The sequence below is a fragment of the Pistacia vera genome, unplaced genomic scaffold (assembly GCF_008641045.1).
Source record: "Pistacia vera cultivar Batoury unplaced genomic scaffold, PisVer_v2 Contig1133, whole genome shotgun sequence".
Classification (NCBI taxonomy): Eukaryota; Viridiplantae; Streptophyta; class Magnoliopsida; order Sapindales; family Anacardiaceae; genus Pistacia; species Pistacia vera.
Genome location: NW_022195175.1, coordinates 617,317 through 631,184, shown reverse-complemented (window position 1 = coordinate 631,184; position 13,868 = coordinate 617,317). Strand labels below are relative to the sequence as shown.

At 33.3% G+C, this 13,868-nt stretch overlaps 1 protein-coding gene across 1 annotated transcript; it reads right to left on the bottom strand.

Moving 5' to 3' along the window:
* Positions 1-5,446: 5,446 nt before the first annotated feature.
* On the bottom strand, positions 5,447-12,661 carry LOC116143743 (sister chromatid cohesion 1 protein 1). Its single transcript, XM_031429193.1, has 21 exons — positions 12,481-12,661; positions 12,280-12,348; positions 12,099-12,157; positions 11,951-11,995; positions 11,825-11,844; positions 11,642-11,718; positions 10,547-10,661; positions 9,734-9,809; positions 9,537-9,615; positions 8,641-8,767; positions 8,394-8,549; positions 8,252-8,294; positions 7,944-8,132; positions 7,732-7,856; positions 7,484-7,655; positions 7,306-7,366; positions 6,999-7,141; positions 6,809-6,893; positions 6,592-6,704; positions 6,390-6,474; positions 5,447-5,785 (listed from the first exon to the last, which is right to left on the bottom strand). The coding sequence occupies exons 1-20, from the start codon at positions 12,531-12,533 to the stop codon at positions 6,392-6,394; spliced, it is 1,890 nt and encodes a 629-aa protein (XP_031285053.1). The 5' UTR covers positions 12,534-12,661; the 3' UTR covers positions 5,447-5,785; positions 6,390-6,391.
* Positions 12,662-13,868: the final 1,207 nt, after the last annotated feature.

The window sequence follows — 13,868 nt, the reverse complement described above, 5'->3', positions numbered from 1 at the left end:
AGTGACGTTAAAGTGGTACTCAAAAAGTTTAGAAACGGTAAATAAGTGCATTTCGTTATATGCTATCAGTAATTTCTGTTTGGTAATAATAAAAAGGCTAGAGGTGCGTTTGACTCCCTATTTTTATTTATATTCCCAATCCTATTCTCCAAATAATGTTTAGCACATTATTCCAGAAATATTATCCTGTTTTTAATTACTTTTAGACCCCATAAGGTTATTAATTTCACTAAATACCCCCTAAAAAAAGTTTAAAAATTAACAAAAACACCTCCATCAACCCAACTTGTTAGATTCCGACAACCACCGTCAGTGATAGCCGGAATCTGTACAACGGCCTAAATTCTGACCATAAATGGCCAGAATTTCACCGATCTGGCCGTCAGCAATGGCCAAAAAAATCTTGGCTATCGTCGACCGAAAATGACGGTCACATCTTTGGCGTCGCTGACGGCCAAAGATGGCCGTCATTTTGGCCTTTCTGACCGTCGACAATCATAACAGGTCGTAGATCTGGCCTTTTTCGACCAGATATGTGGTGGATCTGGCCGGAAAAGGTCATAATGATGCGTTACGGCACAAATCGGTAACAAAATTTTTCGGCTAGATTCCAGTGGTGGTGGCCGGAATCTGGCACTGCAGGTAGTGGGGGTGTTTTTGTCATTTTATATATTAGGGTCTTTAATTAAATTAGTAAACCTAAGGGTTTTTTCATAAATTTTTAAAATTTACCTCGTAATACTCCCCTATCCAATATCTCGATACTATCCCCAAAATCCTATCCAAAATACTACACCAAACGCACCTTAGAATGCCTTTAAAAGTTTGATATGTTAGTTTTTTATAAATTTAAAAATTTCTAAAAAACCCTCTAGGTTTGCTAATTTAACTAAACACCCCAACATATAAAAATTTTGTAAAATCACAAAAACACCTTCACCACTCGCAGTGCTAGATTCATGCCACTATCGTCGGAATCTGGTCAGAAAATTAAGTTACGACACAGACCCCTTCGGATCTGTGTCGTAACGCGTTGGTCTGGCCTTTTCCGATCAAATTTGTGGTCGGATCTGTGTCATAACGTGGCAAAGACCAGACCAGACCAGATCTACGTCCACATCTAGCCGTCGAGAGTTTTGTGGCCTCGACGACTAGATCTAACTGTAGATCTGGCCTTTTCTGGCCAGATCTGCCATGGATCTGGCCGAAAAAGGCCAGATCGACGCGTTACGACACAGATTTGATGGGTCTGTGCTGTAACGCAATTTTTCGGTCAGATTCTAATAGCGGTGGTCAGAATCTGGCACTGCAAGTGGTGGGGGTGTTTTTGTGATTTTATAAAAATTTTATATGTTGGGGTGTTTAGTTAAATTAGCAAGCCTAGGGGGTTTTTCTTAAAAAAATTTAAATTTACAAAAAACTAAAATATCAAACTTTTAAGGACATTTTAGTGTTTTCACTATTATCAAATAAGAATCACTAACACACGGAAGATACTTATTTGTTGTTATGATAAATCTTGGGTATGTGTAAGCCGTTTGACCCAAAGTTTGAAAGAGTGACAGGCTGACACGAGTAAAAGTTTTCTTATCAGATAAACATTATTTATTAATTTATTCAATATAATTAGACTTGGTTGGAAGAATTTTTGTTCTTTCTCCAAAGGGAGTGTGAATACTAAGTTGGGTATTGGCATGTGAACACCAGCTAACTTTATTTACTAATTCATAATTGCGTTGCGGTAGTCGGCCAATGAGAGAGAAAACTGAAGTGGGACAGATTGCTAGGAACTTAACTTCGCTATTGGACGCATGAAAGTTGTGGTTCAACTTTCTTTCTTTCTTTCATTAAACTAGGATTTGGGAATTGAATAATCTTCTGACTAGAGGCATTTTGGTACTCTACAAGGGCTGTCAAGTTACTTGAATATGATTTTTGGTAATGTGAAAAGTGAAATAAAATATGACACGACACGTTTTTTGTTATGAAGTTTAGAAAATGATGTTAATGGAATCCCGGATTAGAAGGTGGGACAGAGTAATGGAAGTATTTGTTATTTAGAATTAAAAGAAATTTAAAATGGTCAAGAATAAGATATGTTGGAACACAGAAGGAACAATTTCTTCGCTGTTAATCCAGATTGCTTCTCATAGTTGGTTAACTATTGATTTTTTTTTTTTATTCGAGGTTTCCGAACTAATTTACGTGTACATCAACTAGTTTTTTAGGACTCTGAAAACTTATGCTTTATTAAAAATTGAGAGGAATTGAACTCAAAACCTCTAAATAATATATTCAAGAATTTTTATCGAACAACCTAATCATCCAATGGTTAATCAAAGCGTATTGACTTGTAGATTAAGTTTAATCTCTCCAACTTTTCACTAACAACTATTGACTAATTCTATCATTTTAACTTTCCAATTGGATCATCCACACCACGTGTCACGTTTGTTTCTACAACTTATCTTCAATTTGGATTATTATTTGAAAATTTTCTCCATCACAGGCTTTTTAAGTTTGTTAAAATCTAAATTTTATAAAATTTTCGATAAAAGGATTTTATTATTTATTATTATTTTTGAAGTATATTTTCCTCTTTAAGAGCTTTAACCTAATAATATCAAATGTTTTAAAAAATTAGAACCAACGACAGCAAAAAACTAGATTGGAGGCCGCGAAAATCACGTTGACTAATTTATAAATGTCAATTAAATAAATTAATTGTCGTGTCACTTTCACTTACTTGGTTTACGATTCTATTCTTACGTTGAATTATTGAATTTCCTAACATGCTGACTTTTTTAATATTGGTGATTGATGTAATATAAATTAACTTCTTGTACTAAATTTCGAAGCCAAAAAATAAAAATTAATTAAATATAACAAACATTGCTAATTGGATAATCACGAAAGACCCTCAATTAGCTTAATTAATCAAATTAATTAATTAAGATTTTTGAAAGTTATTAAAGAGCTTACATTTATGGTTTTTTGACATTTGTAACGGAGTTATGAATGGATCAAGTGACTTTATAGGATTTTCAAAGGGTTTTCGATAATTTGAAGAACATCCAATAGTTTCTGTGGGTCCCACCAAAGTTTGATGAAATGACACTTTTCCACCCTTCAAGTTTAAAAATGACAATTTCCTACCCTTCATTAGGTTCAATTATGTTTTCTCATTTTTTGTTAATATTTTATTAGAAAGAGGAAAGTATCCTTAAGAAATTGACTTTATAAATTTTTAATTAGCTAAAAAGTCAAAAAAGAGAAAATAGTTAGTCCCACCTAAAAAGTTATGAATAATGTTATGAAATTATTTAAAGTTAAATCATCTTAATATTTATTTATAATGTCATCAATATCTCATCCCTATTATTCAATAATCTATTAAATTTATAATGTTTTTCATAATATAATGTTTTCCATTTTTCCTAATTAATATAAAAAAAAATATTCATAATTAATTAAATAAACAAAGAAAAAATATCTTTACACTTAAACTAATAAATAATCTAGAAAAGACTTTTACTTAATTAAATTTTAATTTATAATAAACTAATTAAGAAATAAATTATTTAAAGGTATTTTCGTCTTTTCACTTAAATATTAATAGAAAACACTAACAGAACATAACGAATGGTGGGAAAATGTCATTTTGAAACTTGATGGGTGAAAAGTGTGATTTCATCAAACCTTGGGTGCGCAATGTGTTCTCCCTTTCTGGGGTGGTTGGAAACATGGTTATCAAATCGTGTATTGTATCGTGTATCGAAAACCTAATTTTTTGAATCGTGTATCGCGTATCGTATCGTATCGTATCGTAAGATACGCCTTTTTCAAACAAATTAATAAAATAATCAAAATTTTCTAAAAATTAATATAATCCCCAAGATTAATTAAAGAATTTTGTGGTATTATTGACTTTAAATTGCAGTATTACATAATCAAAATTAATCATAAAATTTCAAGATTAATATTAATATCTATATCTCCACTTATATTTTGTTATCATGTAAAATGGGCAATATATATTCCTCTTCACTTTCTTCATGCAAAATAGGTAAATTTGGACAGGTTTTAGTGAATCGGGTTGGGTGACCCGGTTTCGACCAGATTTTTTTTTTTTGGACGTTTGGCCCAAATTAATAAAGTCGTATCGATTTGTATCGATATTTTTAGGGATACGAACGGATACGTATCGTATCGTAGGATACATATCAACATATCGAATAGTTTAGGATACACTCTCTGATACGTATCGTTGGCGACCTATATCGAATCTTATCGTATGATACGTATTGGGTATCGTAAGATACTAATAACCATGGTTGGAAATATTAACCTTTCAGACTCTAATTATATAAAAGGTACAATACAATGACACCTTCCCCGTAATAGTTACAGTTTGCTTAAAATTACTCCACTTGGGTGAATAAACTTATAAGGTGTATGGATGATCGATTCGTTTTATTGGAGGTGGTGGTGGGGAACATGTTATGATACAGAAGCCTCATTATAAATGCAAATTCTGACTTCATTGATGACATAAGTAGAAGCATTATTGCATGAAATAATAATTAATAAAGGAAATAAAAAATAACTTAATGATACTTTTTTATCTATAGACTTTTTAAATGCTACTTAATTATCTAAATTTATATTCTATTTTTGATTTCAACGTCATTATGACACCACACCATCACCATCCTCTTCTCTGATCACCACTCACAAAAACCCTTCAAATACTACTCTCGTCAACTTTATCAATCATCGACAATTGAGCGATTAGAGTTTATACAGCTATCCCTCCCAATTCAAATTCTGATCAATTTCAATTATCAAAATCCAACATTCCACTACTAAAAAAATCATTGGTCTTCCCTTTTCAAAAGTCCTAATAGTTGGGATAGAGTTTGCTCTTTGTTTGTCATCAAGATATAAATTTAAATAATAAAATAATATTTTAAAAATATATGGGCACTGCCATTTAAACGATTATTTGGTTGAGAAAAAGTCGTTAACCGAACTCTTATAAATAAATACAGCTAATAAAAATCATAGAAGCAAACTGGTATAGTTGTATACTTGTATTGAGAATGGGTAGAATCCTTTGACCGAAGGCATACAAAATTTGACCGTTGAGTTTGCATTTGCGGCTGCTATTGATGCAAGTCAGACAGACACTGAATTTAGTTGTTATTATCTCCAAATTCCAATGAATATTAGACATTTATTTAGACTGGACTTCATAAATTTTAATAGAGAGTTGCTACCTCTGTCCCTAAAGTCTCAGCAATATCATAATAATGTTAATGTTATCATAGTATTAAGAAAAAATTAAATAACAAGCAGAAAGTTTGTTCTATATTTTTATTCAAACATCCACCGTTGATTAATCATGGGAAAGATGACAAATACAGTGATATATTAACATGTCAAGCAAATATGATTTTGGTCATTAAAACAAGAATTATGAGGAGTTTGGATCTTCTTGGGCTGGGCTAAAGCTTAGATTCTTTTTACTGTTTGGGCAATTCACTTTGACTTCAAATAAAATCAATCAATCAAAGAGCAGAAGAGACAAAAAAATTCTAAACAGATTACTCAATAATCCTAATTCTATTTCTTTTTCCTGCTTCCTACCGTTCGCCTTTGATAATGTATAAATTTACGACTGAGGGTCCTCTTGCTTTCGATTAAATTTACGAGTACTCAACTCCTGTGACTGCATCTTCTTTGTTGTAGAAACGAAAGAGGTTTTGACCTCTTATTTCTGGCTCTGCAGCCACCCAACACAGAACGCATCAAATAAACTAAATTATGTGCTTGTAGTACCTTTATTTATATTAATCTCACAGACCTAATACTATGAGGAAAACAATATCATAAATAGGAAAACAGTTTCTATTTACAATAGAAAACGTACTAACCAACTGAGAAAAGATAAGTAAACCCATCCCTCCCAGGCATTCTCACTTTCTTTTTGCAACGCAATTCCTAATCCAAATCAAAATTTAAAAAACGAAGAAACTACTTGGAAATCCATTTTTCTGGTTGATTTTTTTTTTTTTTTTTTTTTTTTTTTGTGATAGACTAGTTTGTCTGCATCTTAACTAATCCAAATTACCTTGTGTTAGTAAAATTACTATTATAAATAAAAATCAGTTTAATCATGTTTTAAGTATAAGAAAGAGAAATATATAATTCAGATCAAACAATTAATTAGAATTTTTTCCGAGTCTAACTTAATATATATATTATATTTAATTAGGAGCTAATTCTGTGATCTAAATAAGGTTCTTTTTGAATTCAAGTTTTTGTAATAAATCCTAAGCAGAGGTAATGTAGAACAGAAATGAATTTGAGATATTGACACTTACTTCCTTTACATCTTTGCTCCCTTGGAGATGGAAATGTCACCATAAGGCTCCTTTTGCTCAACTTTTAGGTAATCACGAGTGGCAAGGACTGTACAGAGATTAGCATACTCATCTCAGTTATTTATTTGTTGACTTGTTTTAAGTTGAGGGTTAATTAAGAACGGTTCTACAAAGAAGAGGGTGGGTAACATGTATTTATACATACCACATGTCTGATAAAAGAGCATAGCTGCTCCTTTTCGGTTCAGTCCAGCAGCTAGTGCGTTCAACGATTCTTCTTTAGAGGCTCCAGGTGCGTCAAAATGTGTTTTGATATTCCTGTAGGTGTTTTAAGTCCAAGGAGGATATATTAATTGATAATCCAATTGGAAGTTACATTTGCAGAACTAATAGGAATCCAGCAGGTTTGAGATTAATCATACATTCGAATAGCATCAGTAATCTTGTCAAGAGCAGGATTGATGACAGGAAGCTGAGTTTGTGTTGGTCCAGTTTCCACAAAAAATTCTGTAGAAAAATAAACAGAGTAATCAAGTCCTCTTTTTGGATAAAGAACGATTATTCCAACTTCCTCCTGATAAAACACAAAAGAATAATTCAAGAGTTATTTACCTGGGTCTGGTGTAGAACCATTTTCAGCTAGCCTCGATAAATTGAAATCTGGTTCAGGATACTCAAATGGTTTTTCTTCTTGGATAGGTTCAAGCCCATTGCCACTTTGTCCAGATGAAGAAAAATGCCTTTTTTGGTTGGACCTGTTGACAATCAGAACATCCAATCCAATAAATCATTTAGAAGCACTAGAGTCTTACGCCATGTCAGATGATATGGCTCAATGTATTTTCTATGAAATTTAAATGTGCGTCAAAACTTATTTCAATAATCTTTCTAATTGATTACAGTGGGATGTTTTACTAACCTGTCCGGATTGAGTTCTTGGTTGCTGTGTCCAGATCCTGAGCTTTCAGACAAATACGCTACTGTAATTTTAAGACAAGAAAAAACTTACTAAAATGCATCATAATACTCATCCGATAACTTCAAGATTTTTACCAGGGAAGTGAGGTGCAAAGATTATAAAAGAAAGATGAACTAACCAGAATTTTCAGGTGTCACCATCACATTGGTCTCATTGGCCCTAAAAACCTGGTTGCGAAAATTAGCTGTCATTTCTTCTATGATGCCTTCTGTTGGTTGGTTTCCCCGTCTTCTTTCTATGGAACCACCTAGTGACTTGGAGCCAACTTCACTATGAATATCTTCAAAGGGCTTCACATTCAAAACCTAAATTAGACATAGGCTTAAATGTTTTTAACAGAAGCAAATTAAAAGACTGGAGTCCTACAAATCCTGCTGGTATTTGAGGTTGTACTCTCTCTTGTGCTGGTGCTGATGATGATGATGGTATTGGGAGTTGCGGTGGCGATAACGATGATGATGGATTTGGGGGTTGGGGTGGTGAGCTCTTCTCTGCAATCAAAGGATAATGTGATCTCTGTCCCTAGGTTATCTCCCAACAAGAAATATCTCAAGGGCAATTCATAAGTGAACTCTTACTAGATGGAAAATCATGACGCGGCGGAGTAATTTTCTTCCAATGCTCAAGAAGAGGAGCCGGATAGGGGATTGCTTGATTTCCTTTAATAAATAAATCATCTGTTAATACTGTAGGTGGCAACTCTATGAGGTTAGCTATCTTCACTTTAGACAAGATATCGGGTCTTAACTGCAACAAAATGCATAAAACTCATCTTGCATTAGGGAAAAGTTAAAAAATTCTTCTCTCATCATTAGAAGAAAAAACGCTTCATGCAACATTCTATAGATGTCCAGGGTTCAGGAAAAAGAAATATTGTCCAAGATACTGGGAAGTTTAGCAATTGAAAAACAAGTCGGTGCATCATTAACCTAGGCAGAGTCACCTTACTTAGCGGGAAAGAAGTTAGCTTTTAGATAAACTATAAATAGGATAAACTCTGAAATGAATATTGGAAAACAAACACAAACCTTCCTCTTTTTTCTCTTTCTTCCGCCAATATCTGAAGTATCTTGAAGCCAGGATTGGTAAATGTCACCAGGAATAATTGTTTGCTCGTAATCCATTATACAGGCCGCTGGAATTCTTGTTTTCTTTCTTAATGGTCCTTGCCTCTGTTGACCATGCTTTATCCAAATCATCAAGGTTGGTCAAGCTTGTCATGTTTTTGTCATAATGTTTACACAAGGATGATGTTCCACGTAATTGAATTATTACCTGTCTCCATTCTTTGCTTTCATCTTGTTGATTGACATGGTGTTCCGGATGCTGGTCATGGGTTTCATCAACTGTTGGAAGGTTTGGAGCTGAGCATAGCATCCATCTTGATTTTTCTATGCTATTTCTTTGTTAGCATACACAACCTCGTATGTTTTATATCTCATATTTAAGGCTTTGGCCACCATGTTCAAATTAATGTTTTTTTTACAGTTGTTAAAAATACAGCAGCAAAAAGGAAAAGCATTAAAAAAAAAACAAAAAACAAAAAAAGAATAACCACAACATAATATGAGTTGGTCATTGTTAGTGAAAGCATGATGATGGGCAGTTTAATAAATATCTTATTACTAGTTTACCAGATGTTAAATGCAGCGATACTAGTAGACTAAAATGATATAGAGAGGCTTAGTGCACCTTTGATGGGAGTCCCTAACAAGATGAACCAGGGAGAAAAATCGCATGATTCCGAAATTGAATATTTTATGTAAATTCTCATTCGGGATTCTAAGTTTCAGGGCAAGCAACAAGTTGAGTGAAGTGGTTACCAGGCTGCTGACCTCTTTGAGGCTCATCTTGAGGGGGTGGGGAAGGTATAAAAGTTGATGGCATTTGCTCCATGTCCTCTTCAATGTCAAATCTATCACACCACCCGGAAAAGCATAATTATAGATATCTATAAAAAAGTGAATAATATAATTTCAAGGAAATCCCAAATAGAGGATGAAAAGAGATCACTTGAGGCTCCATGATACTCTTGAAACATCAACTGCTTTGCTTGTTCTCAAATTAATGTTGTTACCCATAAAATATTTATCTAACAATGGGTCTTTAACTATATAATGAGAGTTAACGTAACAATCAGCAATGTTAACCTATCATGGATGGAAATCTACCTTTCAAACCGATAGAACATGTTGTTGTTAGCCTGATGGGAATCAAAACGGTCAGACAAGGTGATATTATCAACATCAACTGAGAGAGAAGATAAAATGTTAGCATGAAGGGAATAATTGGATTCTGGTCCAGTTATGTATGCCCATGGTGATAATTAATAATTAGGGAGGGAAAAGTTAAGTTTTACAAAAATAACCTTGATGGAAGTTTTGCAACGGATCCTCCTCTCCTATATCGTTGTGAACATAAGTTTCATCCAAGTCATCCAGCCGCTGACACAAAATGCAAGAAATTTAAGTGGTATAATATTTTTTGGCAATTATTCCACGAAAGCTTTTGAACACTAATGTCCAAAAATTCATTCTATTTTGGTTTGTTTATCCGCATAGTTTAGTGTCTCATACATGGGCTTCTACCTAACTGGGGACTCTTGAAATTGAAAAGATGAAAATGCTGAGGATGAAAAATTTCTTTTTATCTCTTCCGGATATCATAAAAACTCAAACAAAGCCAACAAGAATTTTGAAGGGACCTTCTCAAAGAACTAACAAGTTCTCAAAGGCATCTCCTAAATTTATAAACAAGCAAAATTATTGAAAGGATACTAATAATTGCACCGTTTAAAGAAAATTTAGTCTAAAAAACTGAGGTAAGGACATTTTTGGTGAAGCTTAGATTGGAAGAAGTCTACATTTGACATGTAAGCTATTTCTGTTACCCCAAAAGCAGAGGAATTATAAGAATTCATTTTGAATTCTAGTGTTCGTCTATCCTACATCTTGAGCAAAACTTGACAGGGTGAGAGACCACATTTTATAACCCTGATCTTTAATGACTAGGATTTTGCACTCGAGCCTTGAATACACACATAACTTTTTTGTTTTTTGGTCTGACTATTGCATCAATGGGTAATCGGGTTCATTGATCAAACACATCTCAATCACACAAAAAGTTTCTGCAACAGTTTTTAAAGTGTTTATAAATGTGCTATTACAACTTAGTAACTTACCATTGCACAGAATGTTGTTTGTTGGAACTCCATCTCAGCGTTTGAGAAATTAAGGGAAGGCTCAATATCCTCAAAATCTGTCTCTCGATTCTCAGGCAATGTAATAGTTTTTTTCCTAAAAACATGAAAATCAACAATCAATAGCAACAACGACATTTCTATAACAAATTAAATGGTTTTGCCATAAGAGTAAATAACCAGTAATGTTCATTAGGTCTCTTATCTGCCGTTTCAAATACAAACAAAATATTTTTTAACTCTGGAAACAAGAAGCATCCATCAACAAAGAATGTGCAGAGAGTATTTGCTACTGAAAATATTACCCATTTGTTCGGCAATTATTCACAGAACCTAACGAATAGCTTTAAGCCAGAATTATTTATTTTTCAAGATTTTGATGAGAACAGTCGTAATAAACAACTTATGATATCTACTTGGTGAAATTAACTAAATACATATAGTTCAATAAGATTTTAAATTCTAATTTGGAACAAAGAAATGTCTCTCTTTTAACTGTATAAAGCAAACAAGAATGTCTATATATTCACCAATACTTCCAAAAGGCTACGTTAGAATATCTAATTCCGATGGTACCAACTCCACCTAAATGTTAAAGTAAAACACACAGATATTATTTAACCTTGTGAGTCATTAATTTTTTCAAAGGATGCTTTAACCTTTTCATCCACCATATACACATTTAACTCAAAACAATACTCTTCTAATCCTTACGTGTGCTGTTTCAATTTGCAATTGTAAGTTAGCTCCAATGAAATGGGTCATGTTTTGTTGCCTATAGAACATCCCTTCCGCATCAGTTTCACTACACTGAATTGTATTCTAAACTTTAGTTGGTTAAATTCACAAGCTGAAACCACGAAATATTTGTAACAACTTTCAGGGCTAGCTGCTTACCCAAGATCAACTCAGTTGAAATAACTTAAAACAATAATATGATGATGATGATAACCATCTGGTTGTAAAAATTCTGAAACTACGCCGTTTCGTTTTGTTTATTTTATTTATTTATTTATTTTTTTTAATGCTAAAACCAAATTGAGCTGATAGTCAAGAAGAGAAATGGTTAGTGGTTACTTGGCTTGTGATTTTCCTTTGGGGAGTACCGTTGGATCTGCAGCTGCTTTTACCTTCCATGCTTCATTCATTTCTACCTAAAACCATTAATCACCGAAGTACACATAGTTCAAACACTAAACATTGCTACTGATAAGTGATGAACAAATTGAACGAATATATAAAAAATTTCACGAAATTTACCAGGAGTCGATTAACATCATCTGTAAAAACAAACAAACCAAAAAAGTAAAAAAAAAGGCATTACATATTCAAAAAGTTCTTATTCACAGATTCTAAACAGTAAGCTGAATATTTAAAAGAAATTACCATAAAGGAGTTTCACTTTTCTTTCGTACACAATCACAACTCCACCTGAAAAAATAAAATAAATACGTATATGTGATTGGCTAATTTAAACGGTCGATGGAAATATGAAGTGAAAAATTAAAAACAGAGTTAATAATATGTTAATTACCCATGAGAATTCCAGAGAGTCTCAAAGCCAAAGGAACTGGTGGATTCAAAATCTCTTCACTGCAACATACACACACATAAAAAAGAAAAAAAGATTTAATGAAATTAACTGAGCTCGTAAATGCCAAACAGAGTAAGAACAGATATACAAATAAAGAAATAGCAAATTAAATAACTATAACCAGATTTGGATGATGTTAAGCTTCTCCAGCTTCTTTCGATTCATTTTCGCTCTCATAGTTGCAGCCATCCTTCATTGAAATTGAAATCATGTTCATTAAATAAAAAAAAAACAAAAAGAGAGAGAGAGAGAGAGAGAGAGAGAGAGAGAGAGATAAAATATCAATAAACTAATTAATTTCATAAAATAGAAATAAAATCACCATATCTGTCCCATAGAAGCTTTGCGAGCTAGAAGTTGATGAGAGAAGAACATTTTGATGTCGGTTCTTTGAAACTAGAGAGAAATGTGAAGAGTTAATGGCGTTTGAAAGAAAGAATGAAAAAACAGAGCGTTTGAAAGAATGAACGAAAAAACAGAGTATAATCAGAGAGATGTCGAAGAGCCTAATATGCGCTGTGTGATTTTTGTTCTCTACAACGAGCTAATCATGTCTACTATATACTCTACCCGCCATGGCACTGAGAGACATGCCCGAGGAGAGAGAAACGCAAAAAATGCTTTGAACTGATAAATTCACCAGCATTTTCTGGAAATTTTCGTACTTTTGAGTTGATATGAAGACACGTGTACTGTGTTGAGTAGTAGAAAGTTGGGGTTAATCGTCGTAGGTGGGTGACAATAGAGAAACTGACAGCGTTGGTTATTTTCTGGGGCCCACTATATCTGATGTGGACACACGCTGCAAGCTGCTTCCTGAGCACGGAACCTTGCTATTTTTATATTTCAAGAATTTATACTGAAATTTCTTAAAAATATTTTTAATCAAGATTTATTAAGTTACTATTGTCAATCACAAAATTGAGGCACACTGAGAAGGCTGTTTTTAATAAATGATATAATTTTTCTGCATAAATAGAATATTTAATATCATTGTATAATGTAAATTTACTTTTGAGTTTGTTATATTAAACTCAATTTTTTTTTATTTATACTACTAAACCCAAAAAAATCACACAGCACATGTTAGGCTACTCCTAATCCTTCCAACAAAGAAACTACTTGGAAATTCTTTTTAATTTAAACTACTTTTCCTATTAGGATAATATGTTCCTTTTGTTTTCGGGTTGTATAGATTAGTATAAATAAGGGACACTATTTATTTTTCTTCTCATCTTTTGTTCTCTAATTCTCACTCACAACTCACAAATCAAAACACACAAACACCAACTAGAAATACAAAGGATGAATTCATTATTTGATGTGTTCTGTGCTTGTTATGCCTGGGAAAATAGGGCCGACGTGGCGCCCAGTTAAGTGCGAAAGGTCAAACCTCGGGAAGAGCTTACTGGCATTCTGGCGCAGCTGCGTCGTGTGATCATGGTAACACCCACAACTTGCTTCCGTCAGAATAATGGATGCACGTCAGGCCAGCTAGGAGTTGTGATGATCCCGCGTGTCCAATCCTTGCAGCAAATCATGTGAATTACTCTAAAAGAAAGATTTGCACGGATCATCCCACCAACTTACAGATTCAGTGATCATTATCTCAAGGCATCCCACTATAAAATGGGAGCTCCTCTCTCATTAAGGGGATTCGCACATTTTCCTCTTGACAAAAACTCTCTCTCTCTCTCTCTCTCTAGAAAA